Source organism: Protopterus annectens, chromosome 12.part0, assembly GCF_019279795.1.
Source record: "Protopterus annectens isolate FY-2018-M chromosome 12.part0, PAN1.0, whole genome shotgun sequence".
NCBI lineage: Eukaryota > Metazoa > Chordata > Ceratodontiformes > Protopteridae > Protopterus > Protopterus annectens.
Window position 1 is genome coordinate 394993425 of NC_056746.1, and position 19264 is coordinate 395012688.

Genomic DNA, 19264 nt, shown 5'->3' on the forward strand with positions numbered 1-19264 from the left:
CTTGTCTAAGGGCAGAGTTCTTTTGGTGGGCAGAGGCATGCAACCACAAGGGACTTCCTTCCACTCATCCCCTCACTGCCCAAACCTGACAACAGATGCATCAGACTATGCATGGGGGGCTCACATGACAGGCAAATTCATTCAAGGCAAATGAAGCCAGAACAAATTCCCCTGCATATCAATCAAAAAGAAATGTTAGCTGTACAGAATGCTCTGACAGCCTTCAAATACCTTATCCGTCCAGGACAACTCCTGATAAAGACAGACAACACTACAGTTTGGTGGTACATAAACAAGCAGGGGGGGGACTAATTCCTACCCACTCTGCAGCTTAGCTATGGCCCTGTGGAACACATACTTGAGCAACCAAGTGCACCTGCAAGCTCAGTTCCTGCCAGGCAAACAAAATTCACTGGCAGATGACTTAAGCAGAAATCTACTGGACTCACATGAGTGGAAACTGGAACCCAACTCATTCAAGCTTCTAATCCAAAGGTGGGGGACACCAGAGGTGGACCTATTTGCCTCCCCCCAAAATCATCAATTGAGCAAATTTTGCACCAGAAATCCTCACAGCCAAGCGTGGAAAGTGTATGCTCTATCCTTTACATGGGAAAACCTCTCTATGTATGCCTTTCCCCCTCTGCCCCTCCTCTCAAAAGTACTACTCAAGATAAAACAGGACAGACCAAGGACAATCCTTATTGCCCCCAGACTGGGCACACCAGCACTGGTACCCACTCCTACACAGTCTGACAGCAGTGCCACCCTGGCACCTACATCAGACCCCTTCCCTGCTGTCCCAGCAGGTGGGACAGATTTTGCATCCACAGCTGCAAACCCTGAACCTTGCAGCCTGGCTTATCCCCTGAATACACCACCAGCAACCCTCAGCAAACAGGTGCTGGAAGTCATCCTTGAAGCCAGAAGGCCTAGTACTAGGAAATCCTATTCAGAAAAGTGGAAAATATATTGTTCTTGGAGACAGTCTCAAGGAAAGGACACAGCTGTGCTCACCTTACCTCAAATCATAGATTACCTAGCAGAGCTGATCCACAAAGGCCTATCCTTCTCATCAGTTAAGATTCATGCCTCTGCCATCTCAGCTCATTACAATACTGAGCCACTTCTCTTTTCTCACCCTCTCATCAAACAGTTCCTGAGAGGAGCTAACAATTTAAGGCCCCCGAGGAGAGCTCCCACCCCTGCCTGGGACCTTAACTTTGTACTAGAGAAGCTCACGCTTCCCCCTTTTGAGCCTGCTGCTGCAGCAGAGTTAAAACTCCTCTCTTGGAAAACAGCGTTACTTCTAGCCATCACTTCAGCAAGAAGAGTGTCTGAGTTACAGGCACTAATGGCTGTGGAACCCTTCATTATTTTCCATGCTGACAGGGTTTCCCTCAGGACTAACCCATCATTTATGCCCAAGGTGGCATCCAGTGTGGCTTTAAACCAATCCATCCATTTACCAACCTTTTTCCCTAATCCTCAGAATAAAAGGTAAAGGATCCTGCACTCCATGGATGTGCACAGACAGCTCAGGTTCTACCTGGACATGACTAAACCTTTCAGAAAATCTGACCAGCTGCTAGTCAGCTTTGCTACAGTGGCAGAGGGCAAGGCCATTTCAAAGCAAACCATTTCCAAATGAGTAGCACACTGCATTCATTTCTGCTACAAACACCATGGAAAACCTACCCCACAGGGGATCAGAACTCATTCCACTAGGGCTACCTCAACCTCTACAGCATTTCTCAGGGGAGTCCCTACCAGAGACATCCTGGAAGCTGCAACTTGGAGTTCTGTACACACCTTTACCAAGCATTACCACTTAACTATCTTTTCTAAATCCAGAGCTGGATTTGCCACAGCAGTCCTACAAGGCCTGCTAGCCAGTCCTAATACTTCTTGACTGCCTCCACCCTTCCTCAGCTTTGGGAATCAATCCAAGTGTGATGACTCCAACAGTGAAATACGAAGAACATATCACAGTTGTGTACACTTACCATAAATGTAGATGTTTGACTGTATTCAGTGTTGCAGTCCTGGTTACCCTCCCTCCAGCCCCCTGACTTTTCTATGCTTTCTACCTATCCTCTTTTTGGCCATATCTTATGACAATGGCATTTACTTTTTACTGGAGGTGTTCTATACCATGTAATTGCTTCCTATTTGGGGGGCTTCTGACATCTGGGGCAAGAAAAACTGATGTAATGACATCGGCTGCATGTTATATACCCCTGATGACCTGACATCATGTAAAAGGTGACATCATCTGATGCAGAAATCCCAAGACTCTGGTATTCAGGCCAACTGAGGGCTACCTGCAGGCAGATAACCCAAGTGTGATGACTGCAACAGTAAATACACTTGAACATCTACACTTATGGTAAGTGTACGCAACTGTACTTTTGTTTGCAGAGGATTTGACAATGGAAGATCCCACATCTAGATAATACAGTGTTGTGTGGAGCTGCATGTTGTGGCACTCAAAGCTGTTTATCCCAACAGGAAAAATGAAATAACGAATAGAAAATTAGCTTGGTATTCAGCCAAAATTCCTACTTCCAGAAGACAGTAGCAGTTTAATTCTCTGCCACAGAAACACTACCACTGGTTCTTAGTAGCTAAAACTTGACCAAGAACTACCTGGAAAACAGTGGAATTACAAAGCAATGATTATATTTATGAAACATGACAGCACAAAAAATCTGGAAATATTGGAATTTTTTGGACTTTGTTAAACCTGTAGTTGACTCTAAAGCATATGCCCTACTTCATGTCATTAATGTCTGGCAAAATATTCAGGAAAGGGGAAGAGAAGGAAGAAAGTTAACTGTAAACAAAACATTTTTTCTTAATACTACTGTTTAAACAGTGCATGATTTTTTACTTGTTGTAAATCAATTTTTTTCAGTTATTTTTAAGTGAATGTGGATACTAATGTAAATAGATGCTCCAGTTTTTTTTTTCTTTCTCCTTTCTTCTCTCTTTCTCCTTGTTCTATTTTAAGAAATGTAGGCAGTGCAATGTAAAAAAATCTGATTAAAAGAGCATGACAAAAGAAAAATTAGTGTGCTTTTTCTCCTTCTTGCATAGGGGAATGACTGGGTTAAAGCCATTAGTATAATCTAGTAAGATGTTTTAAGGGAAAGTAAGTAAACAAAAAAGAATACTGAGTATTGTAAAGCTTTTTTTTTCTAGTAAATAGTTTTGTGCCTGGTTCTCATGTCTCCAGAAGACAATCTAATAAAGAGAAATTACTTGGAGAAAATGTTTTCTTAAAGTGTTCAAGTGTTGTCCCAGCTGAGAGAGCTATAAAGATAGCACAAAACCAGACAGCACTTAATAGAACCACAGGCTATACCGTGTATCTTAGCATGGATAGCCTTTCTTTTAGGTTAGCTTGAGCCTGTGTATGTGGCTGTCAGTTTGGAACATTTGTTACTATTAGGAGGGTAAAACTTCAATATTTGAAGATGTACTTAGTTTTGTGTGTTATTATTAAGTTAATAGGTTTTAGGAAGTATTGGAGGTGTGTATTTTTGTTTGAAGATTTTCAATAAAACAAAAAGTTCTGTAAGATGTGACATGGAACTGCTGAAATGTGTGGAACCAATATCACCACAACACAATCATTCAAGAATAAAGGCTGCCAATGGTCAATAAAGGCTTCTTAGAATAAAAACCACAATTTTAGCATACAAAAAAAATTTATTTCAAAGCTTTCGTCTGAATTGACTTCCTCAGAAAACCACACATACAATGCAATATAATCACATCCATTTATACTTTCATTAATTACCTAATAAAACAAATTATTTAGAGGGACTGACAAAAGTTAAAGTATTGCAAAATAGGGGGAATCTCACAGAACAAGATGAGGAGCAACTCCAGAATGCTAAACAAAAAAATAAGGTATTACCTTGATAATATGCATGAGTTTAGAAAAGTTGCTGTTAAGAAACTGTTTTTTGATAATAACCCTAGAGCACAATAACTTTTAGCGCAACAACCCAGACAACAGAAAGTAGAAAGGGCTGTCACAAAGCTTAAAGAGCCTATAACATAGAAGATAACAAGGGACCCTGTAAAATTATTTTGAAGATAGAAATATCTTGGTAATTCTATGAAAGTCTGTATAAAGCAGTGAAATATGGAAATCAGGAAAAGGTTCAAATGGAAGTGTTTATGGAAGAATTAAATATACCAAGGTTAGAGGTAGAGGAGGCTCAATTACTAACAGGATTAGAGGAGATGAGATACAAATGGTATGTATAACCACTTTAAGGAAAGTCCCCAAGAACATATGGTATTCCTGTGGAAGTTGGGAAACTAGGAGGGAAAAGACTGATAAAGTTCTGGAAGGTTTTGTTTAACAGTATTTTAAGAAGAGGAAGAAAGTGGTGGTAGCTCTGATACCTAAAGAGGGTCAAGATCCTTCAGATCCAGCTTAGTACAGGCCCATTTCAGTACTAAACTATAATTATAAAGTGTTTATATATATAATGGCAAAAGTGATGCTAAAATTGATAGATATGGATCAATGTGGTTTTGTGATGGGGAGACAAGCATTTGACAACATTAACAGAACACTGATGATCCAGAGGGAAGCAGAATGCAAGAAAATACCACTGTTGACTGTGGGTCTTGATGCAAAGAAAGCATTTGACAGAGTAAGCTGGGACTTTGTAAGCATTTGCTTTCTCTGATGAAATTATAAGGTTGATTAGAAAGATATATAAGGGAGCGGAGGCAAAAATTAAGTTAAATTAAGCTTGAGCAGAAGAACCAGGCAGGGGTGTCCTCTTTCCTCTTTGTTATTTGCATTAAATTTAGAACCACTGGCAAAGAAAATACGGGGCTCAGAAATTCAAGGATATAATTGGTATGGCAGTCAAGAAAAGCTGGCTCTATTTGCAAATGACATTATTTTATTCCTGACAAAACCAGAAAGGGATATTTCAGTGCTGTGGAACATATTAAGACAGTTTCAAATCTTTCTGGGATACAAAATTAATGAAGCTAAACAAAGGCAATAGTGGTAAATTATATACCAACATACAAATTGGTTCAGCAATATTCATACTTATGGGGACATGATAAAATGAAGTATTTACGAGTATGGATTAGAAATTATTCCAGTGTGGCAGCTAAGGATATGTGGGAAGAGACTAAACAAAAGATAATACAAAAACTAAGAAAATGGAAGTTCTGTTATATAGATATCGATAGTAAGATACAGGGAGTTAAAATGTTTTTAGTTCCTTTAGTCTTATACACAGGTCAGGCTTATTTTTATCAACTAGAGAAGTTGTGTTGTGGATAGCAATTAATAAAGAGCTGAAGGATTTTATCTGGGAGGGGAAGATGGCAGGAGTCAAGTGGGATAAGCTTATTCTTCCAATAGAACAGGGTGGATTGGGATTACCCCATTTGAAGGGGTATTTTAGAGCAACACGGTTAAGGCTCCTAGACATAGCACAAGCAAAAAATTATAATTCAAAGTAAAAGGAAATGATGATGAAATGGGATAAGTTCAACAAACAAAAAGAGACTGGGATTTTGGATGGAGACTTTTAAGGAGAATAACAATTATCATACAGAATATTATATTCATAAAGTAGCAGAAAGTTTTCTAAGAACTAAGCCAACATGGGAATGGAGAAAGGAGATTCTGCTGATAGTGATGACGGCAATTAGGGATACAGACAATAGGCAAGAGGGGACTAGAATTTATTGGAAAAAACTAGCAAAGGAACCAAGGTATTGGGAGCAAATAACTAGAGAGAGAAAGATAATAGAATGGAAAGATGCCAATAACTTATTTGGACTGCAGGTTAGAGATTGCCTTCCATATCAAGGATTGATATCAGAGTATAGGTACAGATAAAGAAATAAGGGGGGTCCTAAACAAAAGAACAACACTGGTAGAATTTTAGTAGAATCTAGAACAGAAGCTGCCATTAAGAAAGGAATTAGTAGTGCATATAAAATATTGCATGATAACTATAATCGTATCAATCAGTGGAGGTTAGAAAGGATTGGGAAGAGAGACTGGATAAGCAATTCACAAAGAAACAATGGGGGAATATATGTATGTCTCCCAAATATGGAAAGTCTAGAAGATGTAAGATCTTCGCTTAGAAGTATTTACATAGATATTTTTATATGCCAAGCAGACTCCAAAGAATTTTTCCTCGGGGGAGACAGCAAATGTTGGAGGTGTGATGGGGAGGAAAGAGGTAACTGGGAACATATTTTCTGGGAGTACAATGAGTTGGCAGACTGTAAAGATTCCCTGCAAACTGCTCTGTCAGAGATGCTGGGTAAGCAAATTGGTGTAACTAAGGAAATTATTTGTTTAAGCTATCATACAGAATTGGACTTGCCTAGACATAGTAAGGTCTTGCTGAGTCTAATTATGATGTGTGCCAAAAAAGCAATTACTAGAAAACTGAAATCAAAATCCAAACCAATTTTACTAGAAGTAACGAAGATAGTAACAGAGATAAAACAACTGGAGCTGGGATCTTTAGAAAAGGGTATGAGCAAATTACACAGGAAAAAATTGGAAGTGTGGGATCAAACATACAGAGGAGGAACAAAATTTAAAAGAAGGCAGTTTTTGAATGAGCTATGTTATGGTTGACTAACAGTGACAACAGTGACAGTGTAAGTGATATATAATGTCTGCAGCTGCAGTTGTGTCGGCATGGTTTGCAATGTATAATATTTGCAACTGAGATTGTGTCGGTATACTTTATTTTCATTTATATAAATGTACAATTGCCTAAATCATACATGATAATTTAATAAAGAGGTTACTTGTTTAAAAAAGCTGGAAAACTTGTAATACAGCAGCAAAATTTAGGAAAAAGTAGAGGAAAACACTAAATTGGATACCAGAAACACTTTAGCAGTGCAGTAACATTTATATATTTTGGGTCAAATAAACATTTCTATCATACCCATTTTTCAGTGCCCATTGATAAAATATTAATTTAAGCAGTTCATAAGGCTGTTATAATACGTATTCTTTTTAAATATTACAAAGGCTGAAATGATCCCTGATATACCCCCAAACTGAGTGTCATTCAGTCAGCGTATCTAATTTGCCAAAGCACAGCTGTAGTGCAATCAGATAAGTAATCATTATATCATACTAGTAGACAGGGATTAAAGCAACCTTCCTTTCATTGAGCTAGGAGTAGAGAATGAAGGACAGTATCAAAGTCTAGGAGTATAGATCCATAACCAAGAATATGGCTCCACTCTAGTTCCTTCTGTCAAGTTATGCAGTTGTGGACATGGGTATTTTGCAGATAGCTGTATTCTTTCTATGCACCCATCTGAATCCATGATGCATGTGTAGATTAATATTATTTTGCAGAAGATAGGTGGTCATTTCATAGGTTCATAGTCTCATAGGTTGGTACTAGGCTATCAGCCCTAGGGCCTATACAAGCCTAGCCATAACAATTCCCTAGATATTTCTTCCCACAATATTTACTTCCCTGGACCCCTGTCTAGCAGGGTGACTGACATGATCCCTGGGGTGAATTTCCTATCTCCCATCCAATCATCAAGGTTCCTTTTGAAGAGGGCCAAGGAGGCACTCTGCTTGACATGTATGGGCAGTCTATTCCAGAGTATGGGGAGTCTTTGGTTCAGGAACCTATCCCTCCAAAATATTTTGTTCATTGTGATGACAAGGTTTAGATCCCTGGAGCGTGTGGCTCTGAGGAATTGGGATTTCTTTAAGTGGAGCACGTCCAACAGCTCAGGGTTTGACATGGCCTTGTATGTTAAGCAGAGATCACCTCTGAGTAGACAATATGCCACAGAGTATAGCTGGGGGGGTTTTAGACATTCAGCATATGGCATCTGCTTTAGGCCTGTGATTCTTTTAATGAGGTACTTCTGCGGCCTTTCCAGCTGTTGCAGATGTCTTGTGAGGTACATACCAAATGGGGTGTTATACTCTATTATGGGTCTAATGAGGGATGAGTACAGTGGGACATTGACCTCCTTTTTTCTGGATGAAAAGCCCTTAGTGATGAGATGTGCCACATAGAAGGATTTCCTGACTGTTGTGGTGATGTGGTTATTGAAGGTGAGACCACTGACCACCTGTGTCCCTAAGTCTCTCATCACACTTTCTATGTTTAGTGTACTGCCACCTATGTGGTAATTCATGGGTACATGTTTTTTTTCAAAAGGGGATAACTATACATTTCTTGGCATTAAGCTTGAGCCCATAGCTCTGGCACCAGGCATCTGTTTCTGTAAGGCCCTTTTGTAGAATATCCACATCATTTGGGGATTCAATAATGGCTCCCAGTTTGCAGTCATCTGCGAACTTTGTTAGCCAGAGTCCCTTAGTGTTGGCCTGTACTTCAGAGAAGTAGATGCCAAACAAGAGTAGTCCCAGGACTGAACCCTGAGGTACTCCACTTGTCACTTGTCTGGAGCTGGATTTGGAGTGTGCTACTTTTACAGTCTGGGTTCTGTCAGTAAGCCAGCTGGCAACCCATCAAGTGACGCAGGGATTTATGCCCAGCTTAATAAGTTTATCTATGATTCCAGAGTGGGGGATGGTGTCGAAGGCCTTGGCGAGGTCCAGATAGGCTGTGTGGACCACCTTACCCTCGTCCACAGCTCTGGAGACTGATTATAAGAAGTCAATCAGGTTCAGGAGACAAGATCGGCACTTCACAAACCCAAACTGGGTGGGTTCCAGTGTTTGATGGTTGCCAATGTCTTTGTTTATAAGTTCCATGATAATGTGTTCCATGCCCTTGCAGATCAGGCTCGTCAGACTGATGGGACGGTAGTTCCCGGGATCCAAGGTGGATCCCCCCTTGTGGAGTGGGGTAACTGTAACTGTGTGCCACTCAGTGGGCACGGAGCCTGAGGTGAGGCTATGATTAAACATGACACTTAGGTGAGGTACCAGTTCATTTTTTAGTTCATGTAGTACACAGCCCAGGATGTCATCTGGTCCCATGGATGCTGTATTCTTAGCTTTGGAGAGTGCATTTTCTGTCTGTGTGGCCATGATTACCAGAATTTGGCAATCTTTTGGTATTGAGATGGGCCCTCTAGGGGGTGAGAGGGGGTGAAGTTGGCACTAAATCAATCTGCCAGGATATTGGCAATATCCTTGGGAATATCCTTGGGATCAGTATATTTAATGCCATTCTGTTGTAGCTCAGAGCAGATCTGAGCATTGCCATTTAGATTCTTGACATAACTATAGAATGGCTTGTGGTTGTCTTTGGAATCTTTGGCAATTTTATTTTCATAACTAGCTTTTGAGGATTTTATGAGGGATCTCAGCTTCTTACTGAGGCTGGTGAGGGAGTTTTTTGCATCGTGGGATTTTCCTCTTTTCTGCAACATTTTCTTCCTCCTGTTATCTAGTTTGTTTATAGCAGGGGACCACCAGATTGGCTTCCTTTTTTTGGAGGAGAACATCTTGGTTCTATTTGGGATGGCACGATTCATGCACGAGTGGATGTGCTCATACAGTGCCTTTGTGTAGGATTCAGCAGTCGAACTTTCAGATTCCATCTGCATGGGTGTCATGAAGTTTGTCACTTCTGACTTCTTGGAGAATTTTTTTACGGAGGTTTCCTTACTGGGGGGTGGGGGTGGCATGTGGATGTCAAGGGTGATTTGCTTATGGCCAGACCTGACCAATGAGGGGGTGACCACTGGTGTGGAGCATCTATTTCCCATGTTGGTAATGACCAGGTCTAGGATATTGGAGGCCCTGGTGGGACAATGGATTAGTTGATCCAGGGCATTGGAATTTATGAATTCCAAGAACCATTGGGAAAAAGTGTTGGTACCCGTGTAGTTTTCCCAGTTAATGGCAGGGTAGTTGAACTCACCCAGTATTAGGGTGTTTGGTTGTATCTTAATATTTTCCAGTATGTTTAGAAAGGTGTAGTGAGAATCTTGGGGCATAGTGGGGGATCTGTAGCAAGCTACAATTTGAATTGCATTCTTAGCTAGTGTTAGTTGTACCTGGAGAATTTCAGATGCATTGTGTTGGGCATCTAGCCTGGAGGTGTGAATATCCTTGGTGAATATGGACACTCTTCCACCTTTAGTGTTTCAGTCTTGATTTTGTGGCCGAAAAGTGTGGTAAGAGTTGTAACCTGGTATTGCAGGGGTGCTCTCTGGAGCCTTGAACCAGGTCTCAGTTACTGCACAGATATCGATGTTCTCCATTTTTAGGAGTGCCTCGAGAGAGTGCATTTTGAGGTTAAGACTTCTAGCATTCAGTATCATTACCTTCAGATTTTGCATGCTTGTATGTGTTACGCTGGTAGTTTTGTCCTTTGAATCTTGCCTAAAAAAGGCTCTAATATGGGATGGCAAGAGCTTTAGCCAGTAACCTGAATCCCAAGGGTGACAAGTGCAGATCTTCTCTGGCAAAGCATCGTGGTTTGTCAATCATGTCTTTCCAGGCAGACAGATACTGGATCTCCTTTGAATGACACCAGAAGCTTAGCCAGTTGTTGAAGTCAATCATTTTGTCTTTATACTGTGGTATCATTCTGGGCGAAGGCAGGATGCTACTCAGGGCTAGAGTCATACCTGCCAGGGCCACATGATCCGAGAGCTCTTCCATGTCTCTTTTCATGTAATCCAGGGAAGTACGTCTGAAGTAATTCACTCCAACATGGACAATGACAGAGTCGTATTTGTCTTGTTGTGGAGTGACTTGAGTGCATGCGTTATGTGGCGGATCCTGGCATCTGACAGGCAGCTGACTGTAATTTTCACCTTGTTCAGCCTAGTGAGTGGGACATCAGTGTGCCTGACTATAGTCACCTATGGCTAAAGTGTTGGGTACATTGTCTTGCCTTAGGGGCTGTTGTTGGGTGGCACACTGGTGTTGTGAGCTATGTGTCACTTTGGTTGTGACTGGTGTTTGCATTTTAGCTTCAGAGGTCCTTTTTGCTTGGGCAGGTTAATGTTAAGGGCCTCCGCATATGTGGGTTTAGTGTTACTATGTGTGGGTGTTGATGGTGTGGGTTTTGAAGGGCTATGAGTTGCTTGAGGTGTAGTGCAGGTATTAACCTTCTCCTCTTGACTGTCTAGCACAATCTTGGCTGGAGAGAGCTTTGCTTCCAGTTTGTCTATATAAGTGCATCTCTCGCAGGTTGTAGTGTTGGGTGGTAGGAGGAGAGGGTTGTCTGTGTACATGAGGCAGTTGCCGCATTGCCCCAGTATGCCCAGATTCACCCAGGTGGACAGGAGAAGTCACCGGAAGCTGACCTTTGGACATGCCTGTTTAGGTGCTTTTTTTGTAAAGTACAAGAGCTGTTTTCCCTTACCTTTGCAAGGTACTTTGCAATTATAGGTTGTTTAGTCCCTACAATTAATTTCTCCTTATTGACAAGGAGAGTTGAGTGCTTGTATCAGTTTCAGGCTTCCTGCAGACTTTCTGGCACCTGGAATAGTTTAACTGTAGCCCCGCAGTGCTGCACGATGTGTAAAATACACAAACACACGCGTTTTTAAGCCAGAAAGTTGAAAAGGATAGAAATTAACCTAAAAAGGCTAATAAAATTACAATTTCAGAGCTGGAAACCACTCCTCTAGCGTTAGACAGGCAGTACAATGCTCACCAGTCCCACTGGTAAGCAGTAGGACTTCCCTCTACCACAGCAAGGTCTGGATAGCTCTGAATACAGAAAATAAAGTCCTGAGACAAGCAAAGCCTGGGATATGGACTGGCTAGGAAAGGTGGGAAATGAACAAACAATATAGTATTTTTTTTTTGGTTAAGACAGACTAAACAATGCAATAATACAGTAAATAAACACAGAAAACGCTATGTGTAGTCCTAAACAGTAAATGCAATTAAAACTCTACAAAATTAGCAATTTAAAACTTTTTAAAATGAAGCAAGGCAAGTGCACAACTGAAAAACGATTTAAGAGGCAGTAATACAGTAGAATAAGTAGCTAGTCTACATATACAGAGAAGACTATATATACAGAAAAGCAGCTAAAACACACAAACAATTCAGATGCAGTAATGTACTACTTTCTCTCATTTCTTTGGCAATGGGCTCAGCATATTGAGTGGCCTGATTTTTTAAATCTTGGTTATATCACCCCTTTTGAAAACAGAGACTATTTTACTGCATTTTCAGACATGGAACACTTTGTCTTCTTTTAGGCTTCTGTAAATTAGTGTCATTAAAGAGACTAAAGCATGCAAAGCAGAAAGCTCAAAGGGTACAATATGAATGAGTTGCATGCTGTTAACATTTACAAGAAAGTCTTATAGCAAGGGATAATTACACTAAATGACATAAAGACAGAGAGTTTTATAAGGCAGTTGGTAAAATGTAAGTCATGTTGGGGTGTCCTGGGCTATGACTTGTACAAATATGTAAGACTGATCCTGAAGACCTCATTTCCAGAAAAAAAAAGATTAAACTCAAGGGAGGAGAAGTAATCTCCATTTAAAAGTGCACGTAATAAAAAATGAATCCAGAAATGGATTTGCCAGGCAATACATTTCCACTACTAGTTTCTTTACTTCACAGCTTTTTTGACTTTGATAGCCATAGAAACTCTTTAAGCAAGTCAAAGATATTTATGTTCATGGTGTGAGTCATGTTTATACCATAATGCTGTACAAAAAACAGGAATTGGTTATCTGTTTACATGTTATTTAATATTAACAATACTGTTAAATCCGGTATATCCTTTTCTTGTTGTTTTGTGAAATATTAATTTTCTTCTTATTCACATGCTAAGAAAAATACATGATAGTTACACCAGACTGTAGGTAATTCTTCATTATTGCAGAGTGACTGCCCTGTTGTTATTTATAGCACACACCCTTGAATTCACCTGGAATCTATGTCAGAACACTGATACCGGACAGCCCGGCAGCTACGGATGGCAAGCTCAGCATTGGAGACCGGATCTTAGCTGTGAACGGCACCAGCCTGATAGGAGCAGATTACCAGGGGTAGGATTAACAGCTTGTATTACAGTAAACCTGTGCTGTGAGTGTTGAAATATTTAGTAAACAATGAAATGCAAAAAAAAAAAAAACAAAACAAAAAAAAACATAATTTCACTTCTGGCATTATATTCTTGTATTTATGAACTTTCTCAAAATATGTAGTTTGTCCCAAGACTTGAATTGTCAGTTGTTTCTTTATCTTCCACCAAGATGCTAAACAGGCTATGATTTTTAAATAATTCTAATAGCATTCATTTCTGCCAGCTGGCAAACAGGACATTGAGATAAGTACTTAGCTATCATAATCTTATTACAAATAGTCTCAAAAATGGTTGGCTGAGTGGCTTACTAACTTAGTGGTATGGTGATGCCACATAAAGCCAGTCTCGGGGTGTGCCACAGCTGACTGAGGTCATGTAGTATACACAAAGTGGGGACTAAAGTTGGCAATGCCATGTTAAGCAATGGCAGATCCAGTCTGGGGATGAACCACAGCTACGAGAGTGCAGGTAGGGATAGACAGGGGCTGAAGTAGGCAGTTCCATCTGAAGCTATGGCACACCCAGTCTGGGCGTGAGCCAAGCTGCTAGGAATCATGGATGGATAAAGAGAGTGGGGACTGAAGTGGGCAGTGCCACCTGTTTCAGAATTTATCATGTTCAGCTTTGTCCGCCTGTATGTTTTTCTGTTTTGTACCTACTCGCTGCTGATCCTAGGAACTAGCCTTAGAAGTAGTAGGCCTAAAAGAAAGCTGTAGTGGGGCTACAACTGATTCAAAAGGAGTGGGTGTGCCAGGATGGAGGCAAAAGCTAGCTTTAGTGGGGAGGTGGGTATAGCTGAGCATATGCATTAGCTTTATTGGATGTGGGACTGGGACTAAGGACTACCGATATGGACTGCCAATAGGAAACAAATTCTTAGATATTCTAATGGACTAGATAAATTGAGGCATGAGGAATGCTGGAAATTATTTACCTGTCTAGATTCTTGTTTGGCAAATGCTCAAGATACTGTTACACTAACATCTCAGCTGAACAAGATATACCAAGGAAGAAAATAGTGATTTTTTTGCAGAACAGTCCAGAATAAGTACAGAAATCAGACCACTAGACATAACACTACACAGGTCAGTAGTGCTGTTATGAGAAAATCGTAACTTAATGGCACCAAAGACATAGACACTCTGTTACTAAACACAAAATTGTCTTTTCAATTAAATATTTTTCTGAGGAACTAACTATGGTTGGGAGGTTAGCTTAATGGTTAAGGTGTTTACCTTATAAACAAAAGGTACAGGGCTTAATGGTTAAGGTGTTTAGTTTACCTTACCAAACAAAAGGTACAGGGTTTGATTCTCACATGGGGTAATTGGCAAGACTTAAAATGGCCTCCAAGGGCAGTTAGCCTAGTATTAATCTATGAACCTGTATTGTGCTACTTAAACTTACATAGCTCTTCCTTTCCATTTATAGTTTGTTGGAAGGTATATATGCCTGCCAATATAACATCCTTTTCAGAAAAGAAAAAAGTCTCGTATTAACTTCCAGTCTACCTACAACAGAGATGTGGTGTTTTGTGGGTCTATATCAGTTCCGCGAAAATCCATTTTAGTGAATACCAAAAGAGCGACACGTATTAATCGAACCGCGAATATACCGAACGCACTAAACCATGAAATTTAAAACATCAAACGGTCATAGTCGGCCAACCCCACCACCCACTACATATTACCTACCCAAACAAAGTAAATAAACCACATACATACACTAACCAAACCCTACTCCTAACCCTAAAGTCTTCTTATTCTTTCGGCGGCTCCTGTTAGGGGTCGCCACAGCAGGTCAACTGTTTCCATTTCTTCCTGTCCTCTGCATCTTGCTCTGTCACACCAACCACCTGCATGTCCTCTCTCACCACATCCATAAACCTTAACTTAGGCCTTCCTCTTTTCCTGTTACCTGGCAGCTTCATCCTTAGCAATATACTCTGCATCCCTCCTCAGTACATGTCCAAACCAATGTAATCTTGCCTCTTTGGCTTTGTCTCCAAACCTTCCAACCTGGGCTGGCCCTCTAATATACTTATTCCTAATCCTGTCCATCCTCGTCACACCCAGTGCAAATCTTAACATCTTCAACTCTGCCACGTCAAGCTCTGACTCCTGCCGTTTTGTCAGTGCCACTGTCTCCAACCCGTATAACATAGCTGGACTCACTACCTTCTTGTAGAACTTCCCTTTCACTCTTACTGGTACTCGTCTGTCACAAATCACTCCTGATACTCTTCTCCACCCACTCCATCCTGCCTGTACTCTCTTCTTCACCTCTCTTCCACACTCACCATTACTCTGAACTGTTGATCCCAAGTACTTAAACTCATTCACCTTCACCACCTCTACTCCCTGCATCCTCACCATTCCTCTATCCTCCCTCTCATTCACACACATATATTCTGTCTTAGTCCTGCTGACCTTCATTCCTCTTCTCTCTAGAGCATATCTCCACCTCTCCAGGGTCTCCTCCACCTGTTCCCTACTCTCACTACAGATCACAATGTCATCTGCAAACATCATAGTCCACGGGGAATCCTGTCTGATCTCGTCTGTCAAACTGTCCATCCCCATTGCAAATAAGAAAGGGCTCAGAGCTGATCCTTGATGTAATCCCACCTCCACCTTAAACACATCTGTCACTCCCACTGCAAACCTTACCGCTGTCACACTACCCTCGTACATATCCTGTACCACTCTTACATACTTCTCTGACACTCCTGACTTCCTCATACAATACCACAACTCCTCTCTAGGCACCCTATCATATGCTTTCTCTAAATTCACAAAGACACACTGCAACTCCTTCTGACCTTCTCTGTACTTCTCCATCAACACTCTCAGAGCAAACATCGCATTTGTAGTGCTCTTTCCTGGCATGAAACCATACTGTTGATCACTAATCATCACCTCCTTCTTAACCTAGCTTCCACTACTCTTTCCCATAACTTCATGCTGTGACTGATCAGTTTAATCCCTCAGTAGTTACTACAGCTCTGCACATCACCCTTATTATTAAAAATCGGTACCAAAACACTTTTTCTCCATTCCTCAGGCATCCTCTCACTTTCCAAGATTTCATTAAACACTCTAGTTAAAAACTCCACTGCCATTTCACCTAAACACCTCCATGCTTCCACAGGTATGTCATCTGGACCAACAGCCTTTCCATTCTTCATCCTCTTCATAGCTATCCTTACTTCCTCCTTGCTAATCCACTGCACTTCATGATTCATTATCTGCACATCATCCAACCTTCTCTCCCTCTCATTCTCTTCATTCATCAACCCCTTAAAGTACTCTTTCCATCTGCTCAACACACTCTCCTCACTTGTGAGGACGTTTCCCTCATTATCCTTTATCATCTTTACCTGCTGCACATCTTTACTAACTCTGTCTAGCCAATTGGTACAGGTCCTTTTCTCCCTCCTTAGTGTCCAACCTTTTATACAACTCTTCATACGCCTTATCCTTAGCCTTCGCCACCTCTCTCTTTGCCATGCACCTCATCTCATTATACTCTTGTCTACTTTCTTCATCTCTTTGACAATCCCACTTCTTCTTCGCCAATCTCTTTCTCTGTATACTCTCCTGTACTTCTTCATTCCACCACCAGGTCTCCTTGTCCTCCTTCCTCTTTCCAGATGTCACACCAAGCACCCTTCTAGCCATCTCTCTTACTAGCTCTGCTGTAGTTACCCAGCTATTCGGTAACTCTTCACTGCCATCCAGTGCCTGTCTTAACTCTTCCCTGAACATCACCTCATAATTACCCTTTTTCAATTTCCACCATTTGATCCTTGGTGCTGCCCTCACACTCATCCTCCTCTTCTTGATCACCAATGTCATCCTACAAACCACCATCCTATGCTGCCTAACTACACTTTCCCCTGCCACCATTTTACAGTCTCAAATCTCCTTCAGATTGGCCCTTCTACATAAGATATAATCCACCTGTGTGCATCTTCCTCCACTCTTGTATGTCACCGTATGCTCCTCCCTCTTGTAAAAATACTCCTAACCCTAAAGTAAAGCACCAAAACCCAACTTCTAACCCTACACTAAACCCCACATACACAACTATCTATGCACTATCCTTAACCCCTCCCTAACCCTAAGGTCCGTAACTACTGCACACTTCCCCTAAGGAGATATACCCAAACAAAATAAATAATACACATAAATAAATTTAGCAAAACCCTACTTCTAACACTACACTAAACTCCACATACACAACTATCTATGCACTATCCTTAACCCCTCCCTAGCCCTAAGGTCCGTAACTGCCGCACACTTCCCCTACGGAGATATAACCTAACAAAATAAATAATACACATAAATACATTTAACAAAACCTTACTTCTAACACTACCCTAAATCTTACATACATTACCTATCTATACACTTACCTTAACCCGCTCCCTACCTTAAGGTCCATACCTATCGCACGCTTACCTTACGGAGCTATACCACAGACAGGACAACCAAAACACTTCAACATTTTGGATTTCACTGTTTTGGATGTTTGGCGTTTACTTAGTTCGCGCAATACGTGTCAATCATTTTGTATTCACGGAAACAGCGTTTTGATCGTCTGAAAGGGGTCCGTGTTTTATATAGTGTTTGTTTTTTGATTATTTATCCTAGACCAAACATAATTAAATTAAATGGGCATTAATTACCAGAAGACTGAGGTATCAAGCAGTGTAAAATTGCAACCACAGCTCCATACTGACCGTTGTGTACTCACATTCACAGCTTAGCACACACACTGCAGCCTGTGCTGCATTTTGTACCCCCTCCCCGGTGACTGTCACTTGGCTGAATCAAGACTTTTGGCACATTACCAAGAATATGTTCAGTGAAAGCTTGGTTCCATAGCATAAGGGAGACAATTATGACTATCACCTTGGCGACAAGGGTTTCATTAACAGCCCTGGTGTTGGAGGGTTGAGGCAGGCCAGAGGGCAGTGAAGAGGCATGGTCAGCTGCCTTCTCCTGGGGGGAGGGGATGTGTACACTTGGATGTACACTAGGTGGTGGTAATGTTCTGGTGAAGAACTGGAAGCTTACTTCTCTTGCCTCAGGAAGTGGTAGTTTATAATACATTAACAACATAAAACATATTAACAACAACATTTTCCTCACTATTCTTGGGCACATTTACAGTAGCATTACAGTGGCTCAAACTGTGAGACTACATATGCAGATGACTCAACAGTGATATGTCCCTGTATGCTCTATTAGAAGTAATGCTAAACCTGCCCCATGGCTCACCAAAGCAACTAGACAGAAAATTCTCCTCAGAAACAAATCTTGGACAAAATGGCACACTACCAGGAATTTAACAGACCACCAAACCTTTAGACAACTAAGAAAGACTACTAAAAAAGCTATCCTACTAGATAAAAAAAACTTTTATATCCAACTACAACAAACTAACCAAAGGAATCCACAAAAATTTTGGTCCAGCATCAACAAACTCCTACACCCAGGTCAAACTGTTATACCTATCCCACAAGGCTCCAACCAAGATAATCCAACACAAACTGCCAATGCCTTTAATTCTTTCTTTACAGATACCATTCAAACACTAGCTAAGCAATTATCTCCAACTTCCCCTAATCTAACCACCTCTTCAACTTACCCAATTCCATTATTTCAGCTTAAACCTGTTCCTTCATCCTTCATTTGCTCTCTTCTAGAAAAACTGAAACCTACTACCCCCTCTGCTGACCATCTACCTACTGAATACCTGCAAAAAGGTGCCAAAGCCATAGCCCTCCCCATTTCCATACTTAAAAACAGAACTATAACCGAAGGAAATATCCCATCTATCTGGAAAATCTCACACATCATCCCCCTTCATAAAGGTGGTAACTCCATTGACATTTCAAACTATAGACCAATAGCCCTACTCTCTCCACTGGCAACAATAATGGAAAAATGTGTCCATAAGCAACTACTCACCCATCTTATTGATAATAACTTACTTGCCAACTGTCAACATGGGTTTAGACCTAACCACAGCACCACCACAGCCCTACTCTCCTTCACAGACTGTATAAATTCTAATCGTAATAACAATACCCTTTCCTCCTCTGTCTTCACTGCTTTATCTAAGGCTTTTGATATGGTTAACCACCAGCTCCTTATTGAAATACTTAAATCTCTTTCTCTTGATACTTTAGCATTACAATGGTTCAAATC

General features: G+C 40.9%; 1 protein-coding gene across 2 annotated transcripts in view; it reads left to right on the top strand.

The window, feature by feature from the left end:
• The window catches only part of RADIL (Rap associating with DIL domain), a 1364147-nt gene that overhangs the window by 1330947 nt on the left and 13936 nt on the right, over positions 1-19264 (top strand). For both annotated transcript variants that reach the window (XM_044089491.1, XM_044089492.1), the window contains exon 14: positions 12869-13008. In XM_044089491.1, the coding sequence (XP_043945426.1) occupies positions 12869-13008 (140 nt within the window). The remainder of the gene's footprint in view (positions 1-12868; positions 13009-19264) is intronic.